This window comes from Salvelinus sp. IW2-2015, linkage group LG28 (assembly GCF_002910315.2).
Source record: "Salvelinus sp. IW2-2015 linkage group LG28, ASM291031v2, whole genome shotgun sequence".
Taxonomy (NCBI): domain Eukaryota; kingdom Metazoa; phylum Chordata; class Actinopteri; order Salmoniformes; family Salmonidae; genus Salvelinus; species Salvelinus sp. IW2-2015.
The window spans coordinates 15,447,722-15,473,233 of NC_036868.1; the positions used below are offsets into that span (position 1 = coordinate 15,447,722).

At 44.5% G+C, this 25,512-nt stretch overlaps 1 protein-coding gene across 3 annotated transcripts; it reads right to left on the reverse strand.

Moving 5' to 3' along the window:
* Positions 1-104: 104 nt before the first annotated feature.
* On the reverse strand, positions 105-25,353 carry LOC111954105 (multifunctional protein CAD). 3 transcript variants are annotated; one of them, XM_023973597.3, is made up of 44 exons: positions 24,942-25,353; positions 23,896-24,035; positions 23,657-23,786; positions 23,383-23,525; positions 23,024-23,165; positions 22,628-22,799; positions 21,919-22,104; positions 21,692-21,801; positions 21,462-21,604; positions 21,201-21,332; positions 20,770-21,003; positions 20,385-20,606; positions 19,990-20,178; positions 19,732-19,856; positions 19,498-19,631; positions 19,233-19,345; positions 18,883-19,133; positions 18,402-18,648; positions 18,209-18,307; positions 17,761-17,985; positions 17,406-17,588; positions 17,011-17,229; positions 16,679-16,846; positions 14,645-14,827; positions 14,443-14,547; positions 14,042-14,287; positions 13,529-13,610; positions 13,202-13,368; positions 12,868-13,032; positions 12,638-12,769; positions 12,056-12,257; positions 11,740-11,930; positions 11,344-11,577; positions 11,072-11,210; positions 10,864-10,905; positions 8,830-8,886; positions 8,187-8,380; positions 7,902-7,976; positions 1,820-2,032; positions 1,500-1,625; positions 1,164-1,319; positions 918-1,019; positions 745-839; positions 105-616 (listed from the first exon to the last, which is right to left on the reverse strand). In XM_023973597.3, the coding sequence occupies exons 1-44, from the start codon at positions 25,021-25,023 to the stop codon at positions 517-519; spliced, it is 6,795 nt and encodes a 2,264-aa protein (XP_023829365.1). In that variant the 5' UTR covers positions 25,024-25,353; the 3' UTR covers positions 105-516. The 3 variants fall into 3 exon arrangements, with proteins under 3 accessions (XP_023829365.1, XP_023829370.1, XP_023829369.1); XM_023973602.3 differs by lacking the exon at positions 10,864-10,905; XM_023973601.3 differs by lacking the exons at positions 8,830-8,886; positions 10,864-10,905.
* Positions 25,354-25,512: the final 159 nt, after the last annotated feature.

Here is a 25,512-nt window from a genome sequence, read left to right on the forward strand (position 1 = left end):
TGTTTGAAGACAACTGGGTAGAAGTCCTAGGTAGAACCACATTCACATGAGAATAGCTTCATTTTCAGAGGTTAATGGAATAAACTCATGTACAAAACCCTTGAAAGTGTTGACATTTTATTATATTATTTATAAAGTACAATCAGCATTACAATCATCCTGCATAAAAAGGATGTTCTGCAATGGTTCCACCTTCTGATGAGCAGTCTGTATTCCTTTTCCCCATACAATAAAACCACAGAAATAAACTATTCTATAAACTACATATTGATATTGGTTCTATGAAACATGTTTCTCAAATTGTACTCAGAATGATGAAACAATACATGTGACAGTCAAAACAGTCATTGTTGTTAACAGACAATACTAATTCAATCTGGGAGGTGGTGAGAAAACAGGGTTCAAGAGTACACACCAAACGTGACTAAGAGCAATTTGATTATTATCGATTTCTCAATTGGTCCCGGTTGGTTTTGCGGTCCTAACAGTGGCCTGTCCACTATATACACACACCTCTCATCTACCCATCACTGTGGCCAGGAGGGCCATGCGGATGTACATGCCGTTCTCAGCCTGCCGGAAGTAGGCAGCACGAGGATCTGTGTCCACTTCCGCACTGCAAGAGAGAAAGTCAACATGACACTAAATCATCCCACTTAATTCATTAACTAGATTTTGCAATCATTAGTGAATCAAAAGAGATACAATGAAGAGATGCATTGTAATCTAGGGGAACATCCATACCTGATCTCATTGACTCTCGGTAGAGGATGCATCACCACCATCTTCCTCTTGGCTCCAGTCATGATGTGTGGGGTAAGGATGAACTGACCGAAGCACTGGATGAAAACACATGTCCTTTAGCACTGATCAAACACTAAGGCCAGCCTCACAGGTTAGTGATACCCCATCCTTACCGCTTTGTACTCTTCCTCTGAGGAAAACCTCTCCTTCTGGATCCTGGTAATGTAGAGCACGTCAGTGTCAGGCAGTGCCTCCTCGATGCTCTCAAACTCTTCCTGCACAGCCACAAGGACATAGTTTAGTGCTTTATGTAGTGCATACCATGCAAAAAGGACACCTACATACTAGAAGTCCGTGCTATTGACATTTGATTCAGAGACATCTGTTCTACCCCAAAATGGCCCTCGTGATCCACCCACCTGCTTGATGCCTTTGGAGGCCACAAAGTCGATGATCTCGGAGGGCATGTGCAGGTTCTTTGGGGCGACGTAGCGCAGAGTGATCCTGTACTGGGTGAGCAGCCTGGCCAGGGAATGCACAGTGCGTCCGTGCTTCAGGTCTCCTACCATGGTGATCTACAGAGACAGAGACCAGTCAGGGCATTGGCTATGTTAACTTACCAGGCAGGGGTGCAGTCACCAAGGAGCGGCTGATTAGAAATGAAAGTACCCAGTCAGGTTCCAGATCTTACAGTTCCGTTTCATATAAAAACACTGCTAGAACATAAAAAGCAGAGGTTTGAGGGCTCGTCTCACCGTCATGCCGTTGACCGTGCCCAGCTCCTCTCTGATGGTAAACACATCCAGCAGGGCCTGAGTGGGGTGCTCCCCGACCCCGTCCCCAGCGTTGATCACTGGCTTCCGACAATGCCTCGCTGCAGACTACAGGTGGAGATAAACATGTCAGATACAGAAAGTGCAGCTTCTCACTCAATAACTGATACAATAGATATGGTCAGTGTTTAGGTGGTACCACCTCTGTTGTTTCAAAGTGTTCTCAGAACATCTTGCCTAATGAACATGACAGGGCAAGTTTAAGTGAAGTTGTAACATGGCGAATCGACAACGCTGCTCACCTCTACAGCCCCTGGCATGGGGTGTCGGAGCACCAGGACGTCAGCATAGCAGCTCATGGTCTGGACCGAGTCGGCCAGAGATTCACCCTTCTGCGACGAGGAGGTGGCCTCACAGAAATGGACCACAGAGCCGCCCAGACGCTGCATGGCTGCCGCAAACGAGCTGCTGGTGCGCGTGCTGACCTCGTAGAACATGGACGCCATCACCTTACCCTGAGAGAGTAACACACAGAGGGGTCTAAGACAAATAACAGACTAGTGTACAACATTTCTCTGAGTTCAGTATTCAGGCATTTCAGAGCACACACAGCATTTCCATATTCTTACAGATTTACTGACCCGAGTGGCAAAACTAGTTCTATGTGATCTTTAGGCATAGACACAAAACAGGTGGCAGGTGTTGCTTGTATTGTTGTCTGGATTTAATGATGTCAAGTACCATGTGATGTCATTTCGAATGGGACTGGTAGTTTTATTATTTTTTAAACAGCACACCTGCTCCTATGCGTTTCATCTGAAGGAAGATGGCTCATCGCACTCCAAGGACGAGAGAACCAAGAGAGAAATCAGAACTTAGTCATGCTTCCTGCTGAGGTCCTGCTGATGACTCAAACCCTGGGTGACAAGTGGGCTTTATGGAACGGCCCAACTGGCTACTCAAATGAGTTTCGCTCCTGCAATTTCTACTGTGACAAATCACAGCTTGTCTGAGTATTACTAGGGATGTACACATTTCCCTTTCAAGACAATTCGATACATGGGCTCCGATACGTTTTATTTTGAAACGAGTTGGTGCGATTCAGATTGATTAGAGAACAAGTAGATGCACTAACATTTGTTCCATAAACACACATTTTCCATTCTAAAATCAGCTGCTGATGGAGCTCGTGTGTGTAAATAACATATGTCTATAGTGTACGTACTATGTAGACACCTGATCTGAGCCATAAGGGAGACTAGGCATCTACCAGATAAAGGGGGGGAGGGGAAGCCTGTTTTTGTTCCCCCCCACTTTGGTTCTGAAAACACCAACCAGTAGTTAACTCATCATTTTTGCAGATTAAGTGTTTAAACTGCTAATGTACCAATATTTATAGTATACAAAAACATGCTCTTTCCGTGAGACMGACCAGGTGAACGATATGATCCTTTGAAGTCACTTGTTCATCATATTTTGTACACTCTATATATAGCACAACTTCGGCATTCATCCCCATCTCAAAATCGAATGGTTTTGACCACTTTGATGAGCTTCTTTTCTCCCGCTTTGGCCATGCAGTACACCTCGCAAAGTGATTGAAAGCCCCATTCTATTGAAAGCCCCATTCAGCAGGTAGCCTACAGCTAGTCGTTTCCGGTAGCCTACTTGTATTCCAGGTAAAACACCAATACCAACAGCACATAGATAACAATAACCTAGCAAATTACATAAGTTGTCACTTAATAAAGCCTAATATTCCACAAGCTACTTTATCATTTGAATGCGAAAGGTGCCGCGCAGCTGTGAAAGGTCAGGAACAGGCCGCCTACCTCACGTTGGTCAGCGTGCAAAGCAGCTAGTTTGACTAAGCTCTGATATTCTCTGGGGTTGTTTGGAATTCAAAATGACTTGAATATCAATGACTGTCACAGTGCCTTCAGAAAGTATGCATATCCCTTGACTTATTCCACGTTGTACATTACAGCCCAAATTCAAAATTGATTAAACCAATTTCTCTCACTCATCTACACACAATACCCCATAATGACAGTGAAACCTAAAACATTCCTTACACCAGAATACTTCACCTGGTGACTATCCGAGAGAATAAAGAAAAAGGAGCACCGTTGCTGCATAAATCCGATATTTATTGACGGGACTAGCAAACAATAGGCTTACGTTTTCGGGATGAATTGCCTTCAAGGCTCTGATTTTCAAGTCCCTCAGTCGAGCACCCGATTCCCCCTTTTTTGTTTCAAGCTGGGCTGAAGCATGTCTCATACGTTGTTGACAGTAAATTATGATAATTTTTTGTACGTTTGCTAATTTATTGAAAGTGAAATACAGAAATCTCACACCCCTGACGCAATACTTTGTAGAAGCACCTTTGGCAGCAATTACAGCTGCGAGTCTTTCTGGATAAGTTTGTAAGAGCTTTCTCCACACCTGGATTGGCAAGCATTTGCCCATTATTCTTATCAAAATTCTTCAAGCTCTGTAAAATTGGTTGTTGATCATTGCTAGACAACCATTTTCATGCCTTTGCCATAGATTTAAGTAGATTCAAGTCCAAACTAACTCTGCCACTCAAGAACATTCACTGTCAACTCCAGTGTATATTTGGCCATGTGTTGTCGGTTATTGTCCTGCTGAAAGGTGAATTAAATCTCCCAGTGTCGGGTTGAAAGCAGATTTAACAAGGTTTCTCTATGATTTTGCCTGGGCCATTCAGTATCTTTATCCTGAAAAACTCCCTAGTCCTTAATGATTACAAGCGTACCCATAAAATGATGCAGCCACCATTATGTTTTGAAAATATGGAGGGGTACTCAATGTGTAGTATTTGCACCAAAATAACACTTTGTATTCAGGGTAAAAAGTAKATTTGCCGCAATTCTTTGCAGTATTACCTTTAGTGCCTTGTTGCAAACTGGATGCATGTTTGTTTTGGAATATTTTTTATTCTGTACAGGCTTCCTTTTCATTCTGTCAATTAGGTTAGTGTTGTGGAGTAACTACAATATTGTTGATTCATCCTCAGTTCTATCACAACCAATAAACTCGAACCGTTTTAATGTCACCATTGGCCTCATGGTGAAATCCCTGAGCGGTTTCCTTCCTCTCCAACAACTGAGTTACGAAGGACGCCTGTATCTTTGTAGTGACTGGGTTACACCATCCAAAGTGTAATTAATGACTTCACCATGCTCAAAGGGATATTCAATGCCGGCTTTTAAAAAATGGGTACCCGTCTACCAATAGGTACCATTCTTTGAGAGGCATTCGAAAATCTCCCTTGTCTTTATGGCTGAATCTGTGTTTGAAATTCACTGCTCGACTGAGGGACCTTACAGATAATTGTATGTGTGGGGTACAGAGATGGATGTAGTCATTCAAAAATCACTTTTCGCACAGAGTGAGTCCATGCAACTTATGACTAGTTAAGCACATTTTTACCCCTGAACATAGTCTTGCCATAACAAAGGATTTGAATACTTATGGACTCAAGACAGTTCATGTGGCAGATGAATCAGAATTAGTTGGGTAACAGATAATTAAGATGTCTTATTTGCATAATATGCTTATGTGAGATAGTCATTAGAATGTATCCTTTTGGATTAGTGTTGGCAGTTGCACTTTTCCCTAAGCTGGGGCTCAGTCACTTGGGGCCCGGAGAAGTCAGGCTTGTCTTTCACATGTCGCTATGCAGAATATCAGAAAGGGAAGAGGACAGAATGGAACGTTGTCTTCATATGTGAATGTGTCTTTACCCATTCTTAAACCATGTGAAGAGATGGCGTGATTAAAATGGGGAACCAATTACTTGTCTCCACAATGTCTGTGCGCCAGTCACTCCCTCCTTTTCCCATTGGGGGGAGGTGTATGGCAGTGTCTGGAAACATTGTGTGTCCTCTCTGATCTTACACTTATCCTGGGATAGTGTATGACCTAGAGGCTCACTCCCCTCAGTGAGCTTGTCAAGAGGGGGTTTACTTGAGATGGGAGTATCTAGAGTTGATAATTGATATGCCATTGGATGAGTTGGTGTTTTGTTCTATGAAGTACCAGGAACGAGATTAGAACCTCGTCTTAGGGACCAAACTGAACGATAATTTATAGTGAATGTTATCTGGGTAAGGGATACTCCTTTCTCAAGAAAAAGTATCTCTTTGTGAACTGTTCCTAAGATCGGTGGTTCGTCATGTAAGTTGAGAGGGGTGTATCTTCGCTATAAAATATCATTGTATTTTTCTGTAGTCACTTCTCAACGGTTCATTAGAAATAGTGAATTGTTGAAAGTCAAATGCTATTGCAAAGCTTATTATTATAAAAAGATGTAGTTTAAGTATAACTCTGACTGGTGTGTAGTTTGTAAGTCTCCTCATTTGGTAAAGCAGAAATATACCACATTCAGTTTCATTTTTAATTAGTAAAAGTATTTTTTTTTAAATGACATTCCACTTTGACATGGGGCATTGTGTGTAGGCCAGTAACAAAAAAATCTAAAATGAATCCATTTTAAATTCAGGATGTAACAACAAAATGTGGAAAAAGTGGAGTGATTACTTTCAGAAGGCAACGTACATGCTTAGTTCGACACACAAAAGACAAGGTATTTTCATGAAGGTAGAAAGAGATGAGTAGGGCTGTTGCAGTGACCGTATTATGACCACAGTAAAATTCATGGTAATCTCCTATTATGCACTCTGGACCTGCTTTGGTAGTCCAACATGCTAACGATCATCAGGTCCTAATGCTGGTACTCAGGGCTRTATTGTCCCTCTAACAATGAAAATCAAACAATCAAAACAGTAGGCATATCGTAGTTAAAATTTAAAAAATAAAAATAAACTCACTGATCAATTTGGAGGTTGAAACAGTGTAAAACATGGTGGATGTTGTTTAACAACGAAATGGACAGCAATTTCTAAGGTGATGATTAATTCAAAAACACCCACATGCTTATTAGAGCTTCTGCATAGGCTTAGGAGCAAAAAACATAATTAAAATGTTATACAATACATAGCCTACCACATATTAGGTATGGCAGATAAACAAAACTGATTTAAGAGGTCTTTGCTAAATAATTGGTCTAGCCTATACTCCAGAATAAAATAAATGTAAGTAATCACCATTGAGTGTGGACTGTATAACCCATACTGGACATACCGGTTACCATATGCTACGCTCCAAAATGTCTATCAACGAGTCTGGGAGAGAACGTAAAGCCCTAGGCGATGTGGTTGGTTCATTGATTGTGCAGGGCGGCTTACAGTTAGTCACTAATTGCTGGCTTWGTATTTGATTTTAAATATCCTAGTAATACAGAGTTCGGGTGGAATATCACCTGTTGGGGCAGTGAGAGCATGTTCCTTAAAAGTGGTTGATGCTTGGAATGAAGTGCTCTAATATTTATTTCTCAGCTGCTCATATTAAGCACATGCTCCTATTTGAAAATGGGCCATTCTAAATCAAATTTTACATAGTACAGACAAGATTAAATTGAGAATATAGTCTGATGAGTGAAAATATGATCCCTTGAGAGAACAGCTGAGCAGCCTGAGGCAAGGAACAGACTGCAAGCTTTTTTGCTACCTTCTCAGATCAATAGCCTACAGTCGCACCATGCAGCCCATATATATATATATGTTTTGATTTCTAAGACTTTAATATTTGTATCATTCACAACTGAAGTTGCCAAATAACAAAATCTAGCATATAGGACCTGTTTCAAATGATCACTTTCATGCTCAAGATAGCAACTGCACATATGAAGTGGTTCTCCAATGGGGAAAAATATCCTTTATTTTATTCAGTCAAATTAAACTCTTCTTACTATAAAATAATGGCACAGGACATAAGCATATCTTGTCAGCTAAATGAACAAGTCTACAGCCTAGGGCATGGAGCATAGCCAGATAACATAGGCCTACAGTAGGCCAACTCATATTCTGTTCTACAGTAATGCATTTTCTTCGTCTCAATGTTTCTTTCGACCCGACTAACATAAATAATGGATTTATTGTGATGTTGAATAATAACATTTTAATATACACAAAATAATGTAGTTCCAAAGGCACGCATCAACYGCTTGCATGCGTGGAAGCTAAACATGTTTATGTAAATTAAAATGGCAGACTTTTGCATGACAATAACCAGCTGACAAAATTGCCACAGCACTAAATATGAGTAAAACTAATGTGTGAATCGATTTCCTGACCGATGCGTGCTACATTTGGATTGGTTTGGGGTCCACAGACCAATGCAGTCGTTTCCCCCCCCAAATTTGAACCAGGGACCGATGTGTATCAGAAAAATCAGTACATCCCTAAGTATTACCGCACTGTCATTCTTTACATTAGAATTTGAAAAAACTCTTACCTTCAGGATGTCTAGGGTTCTCTCTTTCTGAATCATCAGGCGAAGAGTATGGGCCACGTTAAACAAGTGAGAAATCTGAAATAGATAGAAATTTTAGATTTGTTTTCACCATTCGCTGTATTAGGATCCCCATTAGCAACAGCTTGTCTTACTGGAGTCCACCATAACAAAAAATATATTAGAGAAAATATTTTACAATTGACATTCATTTTAATATAATTTTCATAAATGTAAAAGCACATATGTTCTTCAGTAAATCTTTCCCTGGCCATTAATGTGGAGTACCTGTTCTTTGCTGAACTGCCTGACAGAGAGGACGTGTTGTCCCACTAGGGGGTGCAGTAGGGGGGAGGTCTGAAGGTGGGTCAGGGTCTGGGGCTGCCCTGCTGCTACCCCCAACCCTGCCTCAGCCCGGGGGGACAGGACCCTGGCCAGGGGAGGGGGATGGCTGGAGCCATCCCCAGCTGCAGGGGCCATCTCTGGGGACAGAGAAATAGCAAACACTTCAAATACCACAGGAGAAATCTAACGTGTGTTAATATTCATTAGTTCAGCAACATCTCCTAAAAGGACTGCAGTCGTTTCTATTTCCTGACGCGCGATCAACAAAAGCACTGATTACACCATATTTCAAAGCAAGTTTGTCCCTTTTTCCTTTCGAAATGGTCCAAGCGTTAGGAAAGCAGTCCACTCCAAGCAAAGCGACATGGATAGTGCAGCAACTAATGGGAAGGAATGTAAATTATAACCTCTCTAGCATCTCTACAACCAATCATGCAATGCAATACAAGTGTTCACCAAAGCAACTACCAGTATAACTCCATTGGTATGCATTGCCATAATTACAAACAGCCGCAAAGATGGCACATCTAGGCAAGAGGTTAGTATTATGCGTAACAGCAGAGCTGCGCTAAAACAAGCTTCAAACCTTCTTTTAAATCTTCTTCAAATGCTCTTCGTAATGCTCTTTCCCTTGAATCTTCAGCTGTTTAGAATATCATGACAGAGTTAGGACAAGTGTTAGAGACGATACAAAACTACGGTCATTTAGACAATACTATAGCAATTAGCCAGTATACTGACATGAAACGCTAATATCATTTGGGTTATTAATACGTTTGCGATTGTGGCATTGAGCATAATTTCATCCAGCCATTGTTTCTTACAAAGACAGTGACGTGAATCAAACGTTAATCAACAACTCATCATTCATTTCAAACTGAAATCATCCGATAGTGGCTGTGTGTGAACAGTCTTGGTAATGGGTGAAGAAAGAGCATAGCAAATGGCCGACTAAAAGATCTTCAGCAGCAGAGAGCTGTAGGTGGACCAATATAAACTCAGCAAAAAAAAGAAAGGTCCTCTCACTGTCAACTGCATTTATTTTCAGCAAACTTAACATGTGTAAATATTTATATGAACATAACAGTCAACAACTGAGAAACTGAACAAGTTCCACAGACATGTGACTAACTTAAATGGAATAATGTGTCCCTGAACAATAGGGGGGGGGGGTGTCAAAATCAAAAGTAACAGTCAGTATTTAGTGTGGCCACCAGCTTGCTATTAACTCGTGCGAGTGCATCTTCCTCTAATGGACTGCACCAGATTTGCCAGTTCTTGCTGTGAGATGTTACCCCAACTTCCACCAAGGCACACGCAAGTTCCCGGGACATTTCTGGGGGGGGGGGGCCTGGCCTCACCTCCAATCCAACAGGTCCCAGACGTGCTTAATGGGATTGAGACATTCCTGTCTTGCAGGAAATCACACACAGAACGAGCAGTATGGCTGGTGGCATTGTCATGCTGGAGGGTCATGTCAGGATGAGCCTGCAGGAAGGGTACCACATGAGGGAGGAGGATGTCTTCCCTGTAACACACAGCATTGAGATTGCCTGCAATGACAAGCTCAGTCCGATGATGCTGTGACACACCACCCCAGACCATGACGGACCCTGCACCTCCAAATTGATCCCGCTCCAGAGTACAGGCCTCGGTGTAACGCTCCTTCCTTTGACGATAAACGCGAATCCGACCATCACCCCTGGTGAGACAAAACCACGAATCGTCAGTGAAGAGCACTTTTTGACAGTCCTGTCTGGTCCAGCGACGGTGGGTTTGTGCCCATAGGCGACGTTGTTGCCGGTGATGTCTGGTGAGGACCTGCCTTACAACAGGCCTACAAGCCCTCAGTCCAGCCTCTCAGCCTATTGCGGACAGTCTGGGCACTGATGGAGGGATTGTACGTTCCTGGTGTAACTCAGGCAGTTGTTGTTGCCATCCTGTACCTGTCCTGCAGGTATGATGTTCAGATGTACCGATCCTGTGCAGGTGTTGTTACATGTGGTCTGCCACCGCGAGGACGATCAGCTGTCCGTCCTGTCTCCCTGTTGCTCTGTCTTAGGCATCTCACAGTACGGACATGGCAATTTATTGCCCTGGCCACATCTGCAGTCCTCACGCCTCCTTGCAGCATGCCTAAGGCACGTTCACGCTGATGAGCAGGGACCTTGGGCATCTTTCTTTTGGTGTTTTTCAGTCAGTAGAAAGGCCTCTTTAGTGTCCTAAGTTTTCATAACTGTGACCTTAATTGCCTACCGTCTGTAAGCTGTTTGTGTCTTAACAACTGTTCCACAGGTGCATGTTCATTAATTGTTTATGGTTCATTGAACAAGCATGGGAAACTGTGTTTAAACCCTTTACAAGGAAGATCTGTGAAGTTATTTGGATTTTTACAAATGATCTATGAAAGACAGGGTCCMGAAAAAGGGTCGTTTCTTTTTTTTGCTGAGTTTATTTAGACCTCTAATTTAAAAATATGCAAATGTACTCCACTTAGTACTAATTGACCATGCTGCCTACAGTAGAGAGACTCAAATGATTTGCTTTATCAGAAAACACTATATATAGTGCGCTTAATCACATGATCTGTAGGTTCATAGATGCAGACTAAAAGGTTTACCAACGAAATCCAAGCGCCATTTTGTGTGTATTGTCCTAAAACCTGTAGATGGACACAGTGAATATCCAATTTATTGAAACAGACATTCACAAAGCACTTTGCCACAACAAGCAGGCACTCAGCTGTGTAAGACAAACTATTGGAGGCAACTTCAGTTAAGTGACCACCAGGCTCTGGGGGAGAGAAGGGGTTGTGGGAGTTGCAGTACCTGGTGTAACGCCTGGGTCAGATGACCTGTGGATACGGGGTGGGAGCATGTAGCGTCCATCTCCAGCGGAGCGGCGAGGGCTCGGGGCGCGGGTGCGGATGCCCTCGCACGGCGAGGTCAGCCGGGGGTGCTCTGGGGTCTGCCACACAGACACACAATAGCCAATGCCTGTCACGGCCCATGCCTGCTAGTATGCTACATCACATATAACTGTAGGTTGAATAGCAGCACACTTATGTGAAAGGGCGGAACGGAAATGGGTGGGACTGTACCTGTTGGACTTCTTTCACCAGCTCAGGGGGCTGGGTGGGGATGGGTGCAGGCCAAGTCTTCACATCCTCTCCATAACCAGGAGGGACCAGCACCTGTCCGTCGATGTAGGCCACCTCTCCTCTGAGAACCACTCTGCGGACCTTGCCCTTCACCTTCATGCCTTCGAAAGGCGTCCACTTGGACTTGGTGAACTGCATGTGTTTGGGTATGACCCACTCCTGCTCCAGGTCCACCTGGTGGGAGACAGCAGGTCTTTAGACATCAAGAATTGTCTTGAAAAGCCAGTCCCTTCAACCCCTCTTTGTATTTCAATGTGGTAACCCAAGGAGAATAAATCCTTGCCATGATGCCCAATTTACATGGAAAAACATGTATTGCCATGTGTCTGTAGCTACCTCTACATAAGTGTTGTCCTGTGCGGGCAGGGAGAAGATCTTGCGGGGGTTGTCGTACAAGCGCTTGATGATATCGTCGACGGTGAGGCGCCCGTCGCTGACGGCGGTGAGGAGGAGGGGCAGCATGGTCTCCAGGCCAGGGTAGCCTGGGGGGGGCTTCTCAGAGTTCTTCTCCTCCACTGAATGGGGGGCTGTTAGCCAAAACATACAGAAATATTATCAAGGCTGTTGTATGCCAACATAGTTACAAGTTGAGTATATATTTTAAAAAATGAAGCAGTATGCTGAAGGTAGGGGTTAATGGAGCACTCCTCACCGTGGTCGGTTGCGAAGCAGTCAATGATATCCATGTGTTCCCAGAGGGCCTCCATGTCCTCCCGGGTTCCCAGCATGGGGCGTACCTGCGCCCGGCCGTCCCCGATGTCCGCCACGTTCTCCTCACACAGGAAGAGGTGATGGGGCGCCACCTCACACGTCACCTGGATGCCTTTCTGCTTGGCCACACGGATGATCAGAATCTGGGGAAGGGAAGGATGGAATAGATGCCAACCATTACTCAGCAAATTCATTACATACTATCCTACGCCTGTTCTGGTCTGTTTCTGGCTCAGAATGAATCATTTCAAAGGCATAGATCACATTTCTGTAGGCAAAGTCTTATCTTAGAACCTAAGAGCAGGGCTATATCCTTTGTCTTGTAGCTACTGCTGTGTGTTCTTGCAGCTGATTTTAAATTAAAGGAATCGGTGATGACTCTTTCCAAAAAACTACAACTAAAAGGTTACTTACTGTATGCCTTGGTTGACACCTCATTCCCTCTGGAGACTATGAATGGGCCACACAAAGCCAAAGCAGTGCTCCATCTGTATGCATGTGATGTTCCAGGCGGCCATCTTACCTCCTCCTTCTTGGCCACGTGGCAGATATGAACAGCTCTCTGGTAGAGCTGGGCCACCATCAAGATGGCTGCCACCGTCTGCTTCTCTGCGTGAGCCACGATTGGTAGGTGCTTGGGCCATTTCTCAAAGTGCTAGTTCACAGAAAGAGAAAGCACTGCTCAGATCAACAGAAACACTTGCGAATGATATCAATCAAGGACGTCATTCAGTCAGTTGATTAGTCTCCTACCTCCATCCAAACTGAGACATTGTCCATCTTCAGAGTGGAGTAGGTGTCGTTCAGATACATCTTCAGCCCAGCGGCGGAGTTGGCGATGGAGGGTAAGACGGCAGCATTGTCTGAAGCCGCCCCGACATAGAGGGCATAGTCACAGCGACACCCTGCCTTGGCAAGCTGAGCGGACAAAACATTGGATCAACAGTGAGTAAACCTTTAAGTACTGCATTGGTCGATAATTATAATTTAAATTTTTTTTTAAACAGGCATCATTTCATGTCTGAAACATACTTATTTGTAATATTCAGTCACGAATGTCTTAAATGTCCATGTATGCTCTCATTACCTTCTGGACCATGGTGAGAGAGCTGAGGTCAATGATGGCGGGTGCCGTGTTGGGCATGGCACACACCATGGTGACTCCCCCTGCTAAGGCAGCCGCTGTGCCCGAGGAGAAGTCCTCCTTGTGAGTGGCACCCGGCTCCCGCAGGTGGACGTGCACATCTATCAGACCTGGCACAGGGGACAGGGGACTCAATTAGAACCGTTTAGAAACCCTGCAGTTCCACAGCTTGACTGAAGTAGCCATCATGTATTGCCTGAATACAGGGAATATTTTAAGTTAACAGCCTTTTTTAGTCATAGCCCAAGCTTAAGGTGCTTTACTGCTTACCAGGCAAGCGAATCAACTTCTGTGACGTCATACAGTCCACGTGAGTCTTGACGGGCGGAAAGCCTCCAACCAGACACAGCGCCTACAAATCACAGCAGCACACAATTCAATCAGGATAGTCAGCAAACAATCATCGCTAGCTCAAAAAAAATGTGTGACTAACATCTCATCACAACAAACTACCCCATCCGCATATTATTTATCTTTTTGCTCTTTTGCACCCCAGTATCTCTACTTGCACATCATCATCTGCACATCTATCACTACAGTGTTAACGCTAAATTGTAATTATTTCGCATCTATGACCTATTTATTGCCTTACCTCCCTAATCTTTTACATTTGCACACTGTACATATATTTTTCTATTGTGTTATTGACTGTTTGTTTATGTGTAACTCTGTTGTTTTTGTAGCACTGCTTTGCTTTATCTTGGCCAGGTCGCAGTTGTAAATGAGAACTTGTTCTCAACTGGCCTACATGGTTAAATATAGGTGAAAAAAACCCTAATCTACCTGGAAAAATAGCTTGGTGCACTTGATGTCAATGATGAGGGGGACTGAGTAGTCGATGGCCATGCGGCGGGTGCGGTAACCTTTGGTTACAAAGGAGGAGAGGCGTCGACCTCCAGAGTTCCTCATGGAGAGGTTGATGACCATGTCAAAGTGGTGGTCCTCCAAGTATTCCAATATGTTCCTCTGCTTGTCCTTGTTGGGGCAGTCGCTCTCCTCTTCCTCAAACGGCCAGTCCACTGCCATCACCTAAAGGGTGAGGGGCTTCAGTTTAATTCAGGAAGTAAATAGAAAATGTGAACTGAAAATTGCTAAATCTTTCCTGGAAATCATGGAAAGGGYAWAAAAAAAAAAAAKTTTGTTGAGAAGTGGATACTCGCCCACTTAGGCTAGATGTGATGTACCTTGACTCCATGCTCAGTGTAGAAGTCAGCGGTCCCCAGACTGGCATACAAATCATAGCCTAGACTCTCCATAGCCTGTACAGTAGGCAGTAGCTCACTCTTGTTCTAGAAACAAACAAGGAACATTTATGTAGCACTAGCCTCAAAATGAATTTCCATGAAAATTAGCAATAGATGCACACATATCTCATTGTGTAATTACCTTATAACTGCCGATGGAGAGCAAAATGTTCTTCTTGGGGATCTTGAAGCCTGTGCTCAGCATGGCCTTCAGATAGGCCTCGTATCTGTTCTCTCCAAAGCAGGCCACCTCCCCAGTGCTGGTCATCTCTACCCCCAGAACCACATCAGCCCCGGCCAGACGAGAAAACGAGAACTGGGGGACCTGAGAGAGAGACACTTTCAAACATATGGAGGTTGTTCGTGTAAGTCAAGACTATTCAACTGGCGGCCCGCGAGCCTGTTGTCCCGCCCATTAAGAGTTGTCAATCACCCAACATCCCAGAAACAGCCGATCTGAGCTGCTAACGGGTACCGGGTCTGTCTGCCCGCCTATCGGCTCCTTCACTGCAGATGAGATCACTACACTGTATGATATCCTCTAAGGAGTCGCCCCCTTTTTTCAAGTTTCGTATAAAATGACATACCCAAATCTAACTGCATGTAGCTCAGGCCCTGAAGTAAGGATATGCATATTCTTGGTACCATTTGAAAGGAAACCCTTTGAAGTTTGTGGAAATGTGAAAGGAATGTAGGAGAATAACACATTAGATCTGGTAAAAGATAATACAAAGACACACTTTTTTTTTTACCCATCATCTTTGAAAAGCAAGAGAAAGGCCATAATGTATTATTCCAGCCCAGGCGCAATTTAGATTTTGGCCAATAGATGGTAGTGTATGTGCAAAGTTGTAACTGATCCAATGCATTTCTGTTCAACATTTTGTATCAAGACTGCCCAAATATGCCTAATTTGTTTATTAATAACTTTGTTAAAAAATGTGCACTCTCGAACAATAGCATGGTATTCTTTCACTGTAATAGCTGCTGTAAATTAGACAGTGTAGTTAGATTAACACGAATTTAAGCTTTCTGCCAATATCAGATATGTCTATGTCTGGGGAAATTCTCTTGTTACTTACAACCTCATGCTAATCGCATTAGCCTACGTTCGCTCAACCGTCCCGAAGAAGATATACTAGAGCATGCTTTGTGCTTAACTCAGCAGTGAGCTAAAAAAACATGGACTCAGTTATGGCTATCATAAACTTAATCTGATTAACATCTAGCCTGCAACATTGCTTGTTTCGTAGTCTACTGAGCATCATGATCTACTTTTACATAATGATGTTCGGTGGCTAAGCAAGGATAATAGTGCTCTCTAGAGAGCAGCCTATGTAAGCTTAGGCAGATGGTGGCTTTTCTCCTCAACAAGAAAGCCAACACACACATGAGGATTTCGTGTCATAGGTTTGTTTTTTAGTGACGTCTTCAAATCAATTGAAGGGACTTCATTTGGGACTAAAATAATAAAAAAATTAAATTAAGTCATTCATGTTAAGAAAAGTAATTTTCTCCTCTGATTTGAGCCCAAACATGCCACTTCCCTACACAACTATATTCAGTCGTCAGTAGCCTACAAATGACTCCCGTGATGTCTGAGTTTAGATAAACGGAAAGCTAACTTTGCAACAAGATTTTATGAGTTTAAGTCCCCACAGAGGTGGTGCAGTTGGTTATAGGACCGTTTCTCTACTGATGCGGCGGAGAGACAGATGTGCCATGCATAAAAGGTTTGTTTGTGTGTAAAAACAATAATGAAATTGAAAATAATGTGATTCTAGTCAACTGAGATAGGAAACCTCTTATGGATGGCTTATGTGTAAATAAAAACTAAAGATTAAGCTATGCAAGTAAAACAGACAGGAAAGTAGAAACTCATTAATGTGATGCAGGTCAACTGTGTTATAAGTACAAATGTGTTCCATTATTTAAAACAATTGTTAGCACTGAATTGGGCTAATCTTATAGCAACATTTAATTTGAATAAAAGTGCTTTAAGATAATTGTGTATGTGCATTGTTTTTTATACTGGTTTTAAGAGAAAATGTTTAGCCCCATATGCAAATAACCTTATTCAAATCTGGCCCCCATAAGACTATTGTTGAATGTCACTAGTGGAGGTAATTAAAACTTGGGTATTTCATGGTTGTTGTAGACTTGTCTGCGCCGTTACCTTGACACCCACGATGCCCACTCCTTTCATCAGGCCCACAGGCTCCACCTCTTCTCCCATGATGACACGTGTTGCCAGGGCGACCAAATCCACTCCCAGTGTCTTCGAGACGAACGGGAAGGAGCGGGAGACTCGGACGTTGCACTCGATCACCTTCAGCTGGTCATCCTGTCCAGAAAACACACTCGTTGCAATTAAAGGCAACAGGTGGCCAGCCATTGGAAATCCCGCAGGGACCAGAAAACTTTGACTCGTTGCGGTTGATTATCGGTTTGACTTGTTGATCGTCAACCTCTGATTTGAAACTCCAAAACATCCTTTAGAAAGACTACCTTAGCGATGAGTTGCAGGTTGAAGGGCCCGGTGACCTGCAGCTCCAGACCGATGGCGTGAACAATCATCTTGATGCGCTCCATGGTCTTCTGGTTGATATCCTGGGCGGGCGTGACCAGGGTGGCGTCCCCAGAGTGCACCCCAGCGTTCTCCACATGCTCTGACACGGCAATGGCCATCACCACACCGTCACATGCCACCGCGTCCACGTCTATCTCCTGAAACACAGACGCCAGTCAGGTCCAAACTAGAGGCTCACTGGATATTTAAAAAGGTAGTCTACTTTTTTACACATTGAAAATAAAATGTAATTTATATTTAATTGAATTATCCATTTAATGACAAAGCAGTAGGGCATTGCAATCTGTGTAGTCAAGCATTTACCGAGTCATACCTTGGCCTCCTGGATGAACTTGGAGATGACCACAGGGTATTCCTTGGACACGGCCACAGCGCTGCTCAGGTACTTCTCCAGGTCGCTGTCTGTGTACGCCACGTTCATGGCTGCTCCGCTCAGAACGTAGGAGGGACGCACCAGACACGGGTAGCCCACGGTCTCACAGAACTTCATGGCCGACTGGGGAGGGGAAGATAGAATATTACATCAAATTCACAATATTACATCAAATTCAGTTTCCATATAATTTGAGATCAAAACAATAGGCATTGCTCATCAACAACCAAGACATTTAACCTCTTCATTACTGGTTTGAAATTCAAACAGATTAGAAGCAGTGTTCTGTACTTACCTCAATCGCTGTGAGTTCCTTCCACAGGGGCTGGCTGATGCCGATGGTGTCCAGCATGCGGGAAAACTTGAACCTGTTCTCAGCAGAGTCGATGAACTCCGGGGAGGTGCCCAGGATGCGACACTGCTGCCTGTGGAGGGACATGGCGATGTTGTTGGGCAGCTGGCCCCCCATGGACAGGATCACTCCCTCTGGGTTCTCCATCTCATAAATGTCCATAACAACCTGGAGGAAGGGAGGAGACAATGGAGCTACATGTTCATGCATAATACAGGGGTTGATGTAGAGGTGTTGAGGTCCTTTGTTTATGAGATAAAAGCATTAGAGATCAAGAAAGTTAGGACCTTTGAATGTTGGCGATTGCTATATATTGTATGAAGAAAAACTACAAAATAAAATGTTTGAAAGAAAGTGAGTTAGGACCATGCTATCAGTCGAGCACTCTTACCTCAAAGGAGATCTCATCGAAGTAGAGGCGGTCGCACATGTCATAGTCTGTGCTGACAGTCTCTGGGTTATAGTTCACCATGATGGTTTTATAGCCCATCTGGGGGGGGGGGGGACGACACACACAGCAAATCATGTCAATATCAACATAATAATGATGAGAGCTCTTCCGTAAAAAGTATAAATAGTCATACCTTCCTGAGCTCCATGATGCAGCGCACAGCACACCAGTCAAACTCCACACTGCTGCCAATGCGGTAAACGCCGGAGCCGATTACCATTACATGGGGCTCGCTGAAGCCCAGGTCGCTCTCTGTACCGTTATAGGTCAGGTACAGGTAGTTGGTCTGGGCTGGCCACTCTGCTGCAACAGTGTCGATCTGCTTCACCACCGGCAAGATGCTCCAATCACGTCGCAGCTTCCTCATTGCCAGCTCCGTGCTGGAGAGAGTTGCAGGGTCAAAGGTCAGACAAGTTCATAAAAAAAAGAGACCGACTGCGTCCCGTTCCAAATCGCCATCGTATCATCACTGAAGAATCAAGTCGTCAACAGCAATCTTGATCTAACACTTTTTATAGGTTCTATGAGATTTTCTTCATGTAACAGACTCCACTATTAATGTTTTGAAACGCGTGCGAATAGCAGGCTACCATTCTGACAACACAGTACCGTACCTCTGCACAGCCAAGGCGATCTGTTTGTCTGAGAAGCCCAGCTGCTTGGCTTTCCTCATCACCTCCAGAGGCATGGCGCTCTCGTCCTGGTTGTACGACTCCAGCACCTTCTCATGGTCCGCAATGTTCTTCATCTTGTGGAGGAACCAGCGGTCGATCTTGGTCAGGTCGTACAGGCGGTCCACTGTGTAGCCCGCCCTCAGAGCAGCCGCCAGCACAAATATACGCTTGTCTGTCGGAGTCTGCAGCTCCTGTAAGACCAAAGGACAGAGTCCCAAAGGACAGAGTCATGTCTGAACAGTTCACATAAAAAGGAAGACAAGAGGGAAAAATGTGCCGACTGGGCTTACCTCGTCAGACACTGGTTTGATGGTGTGGTCAAAGCCCACACAGTTCTCATCCACCATCCGTAGAGCCTTCTGGAAGGCTTCCTCAAAGCTGCGGCCGATGGCCATCACCTCTCCTACAAGMTCAGAGACAAAGTAGATTAATCAACGAATTCCTTAGTGTGTAAACGTGCAATGCCACTAAGTGGTAGAATCATCTGCCTCTATAGATAGGCACTGCGCTGCTCCCAAATCAGATTAATYAACACATCAGTGCTCGTCCTCTTACCCACGCTCTTCATGGAGCTACCTATCTTGGTGCTGACACGGAGGAACTTGCTGAGATCCCAGCGAGGGACCTTCACCACACAGTAGTCCAGACTGGGCTCAAAGTTAGCCGTGGTCTGGTTGGTCACCGAGTTCCTGGACAAGAGCAGAATCATTACCATGACCAGTTAGAACCTTGGTATTAGTAGATAAATCAACAAATTGAATTCTTAACCTGACTTTAATCCAAACTCACTTGAGGACAGGTAGAGGGATGCCCAATCCCAGCTTGGCAGCCACGTAGGCCAGGGGATATCCTGTAGCTTTACTGGCCAGAGCTGAGCTCCGAGACAGACGGGCATTCACCTCAATGATGTAGTACTGGAGCACAGAAACACCCATTTAGATTGCTATACAGTATAAACATTATTGTAAAAATATCAGAACATGTTTGAGGTTTAACACTAGTATAAACTCTCAGAAAATGATTCACAATGTCAGTATGGACTATTACCTGTTCAGACTCCGGGTTGAGGGCATACTGGATGTTACACTCTCCCACGATGCCCAGGTGTCTGATGACCTTGATGGCGGTGTCCCTCAACATGTTGTACTCATAGTCGTTGAGCGTCTGACTGGGCGCCACCACGATTGACTCCCCAGTGTGGATACCCAGAGGATCAATGTTCTCCATGTTACATACCTACAGCCCAGATGAACACACACAACACTTTAATCACATTCGATCTTGCGTCTCCATTGATAAGGAGGCTTCACACAAACTACGATGTATAATCTATAGCCGTAATACAGTCAAATGCATAATAACATGGTACTTACATAGTAATATATACTCTCTCAAAATGATCCTTAATACAGTCACATGCATAGTGTCGTCCCTCTACTTACGGTGATACAGTTGTCGTAGGCGTCTCTGACCACTTCATACTCGATCTCCTTCCAGCCCTTCAGGGACTTGTCCACTAGGACCTGGGAGGTGTGGGCGAAGGCAGAGGTCACCAGAGAGGTCAACTCCTCACTGTTATTGGCGAAGCCAGAGCCCAGTCCGCCCAGGGCAAAGGCAGAGCGCACCAGGACAGGGTAGCCTAGACGCTCTGCAGCCGCCACCGCCTACAACACAGAACAAAATACACAGCAAAAGCCCACAGTAGTCAAACATTAAGATGGTTCTAATCCACGAATAAAGTGACAATCAAGAAAATAATAGTATAGTTTCAGTATGGGTCAATGTGTGTGAGGGAGTGAGACATTTGTCCCAAGCTCCTCTCCTTACCTGCTCCACAGACAGAGCAGCCTCGCTGGGCGCCACGTGTTCATTGATCTCCTCCATCTTTTCCACAAAGATCTTCCTGTCCTCAGTCATCTCGATGGAGGCCACTGGCGTCCCCAGCACACGCACCGCATACTTCTCCAGGACACCCCTTTTGGTCAGCTCCACCCCGCAATTCAGAGCAGTCTGCCCCCCGAAGGTCAGGAGGACCCCGTCTGGACGCTCATTCTTTATCACCTGGACAGAGGACATTTGGCAGATGGTCAGTTCTCACTCATTGACTGAATTACCAAATATCAATGACAACTTGTGGGAACAATGGGCTCCTACTCTACTATCAGTTCTGAGTATATGAGAGTTTTAATGCACAAGCTCTGCTGAGCGCTCATCTGAAATGACTGGAGGATGGCGCAGGGAGCAATGTCCTTCCTTACCTCAGTGACGTACTCCGGGGTGAGAGGTAGGAAGTAAACCTTGTCAGCCAGTCCCTTGGAGGTCTGAACCGTGGCAATGTTGGGGTTGATGAGCACAGTCTGAATGTTCTCCTGCTTCAATGCTTTTATGGCCTTGGAGGGGTGGACATAGACGACTGTCTGATTAGTTCAAGTACTGTTAAATTAGAGAGAACCAACATTGAATTAAACGGCTCATTGCATTTGCTGTTAGTCTTCACTGGTGTTGGCAGTTTGTCTCACCTGAGAGCCAGAGTAATCAAACTCCCCAGCCTGTCCGATGGAGAGGCCCCCAGAGCCCAGGATCAGGACCTTGCGTGGCCGAACAAACTCTTCCGGCTTGGGAGACCCAGGGTAGGTCAGGTGCTCCGTCAGTCTCTGCTTCACTGCAGGGAGGGAGAGAGGGCTGTTACTATAGCCTACAACTGGAATACAGAGGTAATAAGGGTTGAGGAGATGAACGCACATCTAACCTGGTTTGCCACTCTTGCCCTCCTTGTGGTCTCTAACAGTGTCCAGAAACACGTCAAATAGACTGACCAGGTCAGTGGGGCCTGCCATGTGCTCTGGGTGGAACTGGACACTGAAATGACAAAGGAAAAAAAATATCTGGTTATCAATTTCCTGTATCACAGAGGGTAATTTTTTCCATAGAAACAAGTTGAAAGTCTGGAAGCAGCTCAAGAGGTGGTAGTTGTACCTGAATAGGTGTTTGGTGTTGTGCACAATGCCCTCACTGGTCTGGTCATTGGCGTTGGTGAAGAGCACATCCCAGCCCTGAGGCAGGGTGAGAGGGTCCACAGCAAAGCCATGGTTCTGAGACGTGATGAAACAGCGATCCGTGCCCTTGTGGATGCAGGGCTGGTTATGGCCACGATTTCCATACCTAAAAACAGACGGTTGTTTTAGTCTAATTCTATTATTTAATGGCCTATATTCTGCAGAATCCTTACTTGACACAAACACTGCAAAGGTCTTGCTATTAACCCTGTGAACTGTTCTGTTTCCACCCACTGACTGTACAGCTGCATGGCCAAACATTCCAGAGGGACAAAAGGAAGCTGGCATCTCATCTGGCCTTGGACAAACAGAACGCTAACAAAGTAACAATCCCAGGAGTCTTTCCAAAACAAACCAGGCCTTTCCAGCCCCTCAGCAATGCACTAGGCTGCATCCAGACTGCTGCGCTAAGCAGAATAGCTCATTTCACACCAGAACGCTCCCAGATAAATAAAGAGCGGCCCTGGGAAGCACTGACATTGAGGGAGGTGGCCAAATAACAGCACCAACAGTCAGCACCACTGGCTGTCCTCTTTGAAGCAAAACAAAGAAAGTAAGCAGAACTTAAGAGCTGAGGAGGCAGAGAGAGTGACACCAATCACAACTAAGATTTAGTATTCTGTACTAACTTCATTTTGTAGGTTTTTGCTCCAATGACAAGGGAGAGAAGCTGGTGGCCCAGGCAGATACCAAACACAGGCTTGGGGTTATCCACACACACCACCTTCCTCAAGTTGTTTATGGTCTCCTTACAGAACTGGGGGTCCCCAGGGCCATTGCTTATGAATAGCCCATCAAAATCTGAAAAGGACCACATCTTTGTCAGTATAGCCACAACAAATATTACAATACTAACTATTGCACATGCAATAGAACTTCATAATTGAATGGCTGAAACAACTTTGCAGGTCAGAAGCTCCATGGTAAAGATCAAGGCAGGTGGGAGAAGAGGGAAAACAAGGGAACAGGGAGTGATGGTACAGTGTCTCTGTGAATCGTATATGAAACCCAGTGCTGTGACTAACCTGTGCTGTCCAGTGGGTGATCCCAGGGCACCACAGTGACACAGGCCCCTCTCTGACACATGCAGCGGATTTGGTTGTACTTAATGCCACAGTCTACTGCTGTGATCCTGACAGTACCACTGGGGTTGAACACCAGGGGCTCCTGCTCAACACAGACAAGGCACGTATTAGTTCTGATAAGCCTCTGCTTATCTACTGTGGTGAGAGACAAAACATTCGACTTTTCACAGACTTGGAACGCGATCAGCGTTATGTAATCCACACAAAACCACTGGCATRCGATTGAGGAAGTTTTAGGATCTAAACACACAACAAAAAAAGTATGACCGGACCAAACTTAAAACAGGGCACTGCCTTACCTTCATGGACACCTCCTTGACCAGGTTCCTCTGGTCAGGGTTGTCAAATGGAACGTTGGCCTCCAGCGTTCCGTCCACAACAAGCTTCCCCAGCATGGTTCCCTTCTCACGGATCTTCTTGGTCAGACTGCGGGTGTCAACTCCTACAGTATCAAAGCAAGCGCATCAACTACAACCTCTATTGTAGACACTACTGTAAACAGCACCACATCAAAACAGATTCAGACAACATTTGATACAGTACTGTGATGTTTAGAATGATAACTCTACTGACCCTCTAGGCCGGGGATGCCCTGCTCTTTGAGCCACTGGTCCAGAGACATGGCTGAGCTCCAGTGGCTGGGGTTCTGGGAGACCTCCCCGACGATGAGGGCTGCAGCGTGGATCTTAGAAGACTCAAACCACTGAGGGGAAAACAGAATAGAACATTACAGTCAAACAGGCGCTTGGGGTCAATATATTTACTTTCTCCACCTATTATTTCTGTTGGGACGCTTAGCCAACTCCACCCACCTTGCTGAGTCCAAAGTCCCCCTCCTCATCCTGGGGTATGCCATAGTTGCCCTGCAGAGGGTAGGTGAGGGTGAGAATCTGACACCTGTAGGACGGGTCAGTCAGGGCCTCTGGGTAGCCCACCATGCCTGTCTGGAACACTGGAAAACAAACAATCCTTTGGAATCATCATGTCAACTTTCCAGTTTTCATAGCAAAGTGTAAATCAGTGAAAAGTGCTACATTTCAGGATTGGCACATTGAGAAAGGTGATGATACTGGAACTTTAGACATTTGCACTGCACTCCATTTATTTAATCAAAACCCTTATTGGCTAAACTAAACTTAATTTGTAGGGGAGCATAACATCTAATTACCCAATCTTTCAGTAATTCTAATGAGAGAAATTGATCTTACAATCTAAATGGATGCTAGATACATAACCATTACAATGTATGGGACATGGTACAGCAACAAATGCTTTATAGGGCATAGGCGAAACATGTTCATAAATAGGTCAAACCGAGTTGCGCCACAGACCGAAATAGGGATGAAGGAAGGAGTCAATAGGTTATGGTAGGTCCCTGTGATTTGCGCAATCATGTGGCATGCATGATTTAATGTGGCAACCCTTATTTAAAGCTTCTTCATCAAACTGTCCCATTTTCTTTGACGTCAGATGGTCCAGCACCATTCTCAGACAATTGCTTAAATGTTGGGTGTAATTCAAATTTCTGAATAAAGGTTTAAAATACAGGATACAATCTTAATTAATGTCACATCATTGCGAAAAAACAGGGACCACGTGCCAACTCGTCAAATAGTATGTTCTGCATGGGAAGACACACGCTGTAAAGACTGCACCACAGGGCAAACTCGAACATTTCGCGCGAAACACCGAAGACGGTTGGGTGAAGAGCTGCTTTTAGCTATACAATTAGCCTTTGTGGGTAACATATATAGCTATCAGTCAGAATATAAACGATGATATCATTATATTAAAATGAGCTAGTTAGATAGATGTTGCGAATCAATGGGCTAATTTGCCTTCTCATAATACGACTTACCAACTTCACCAGACACCGACGCATTTGCCCCGAAAAGGCGTCCCTTGAAGGTGGTCCCATCTTCTAAAATCAGGGTTGCCATTTTTTTTAAATAAAAAATATCAATACTGTAATTGAGCGAAATGAACGCAATTTTTTGAATCAATTATGGAAAGCAATAATCAGCTTTTTGGTGTGATGGATGCTTCCGTTCCGCAATGCTTGCCCACGTGAAACACGCTGGCCAGATGCTAATGAGGATGCACGAGCAACAACAAAAAATCCTTGACAAATGACTATGTTAAAACTAAGACAAATTATTATGTTATTTTCAAACAAAAGAAAGCGTTAAATGAGTCGAAATGTTGTATTTCGAAGGCTGAACTTTGGGTCCACACTGCTCAGCACGCCGCCTTAGCAGTGTGGAACTTTTTCAGCGACCTCGCCGTGGTTACATAGAGCGTAAAAACGAGCGTAAGCACGTTTAAGGAGGGGACAATCTCAAAGGGCTGGCTTTTGCGCCTTTGAAGACTGGCACCCAGAATCATGGCAATTAAGATGTGCTGTTTGGTCAGTTGGCTCTGTTGATTCA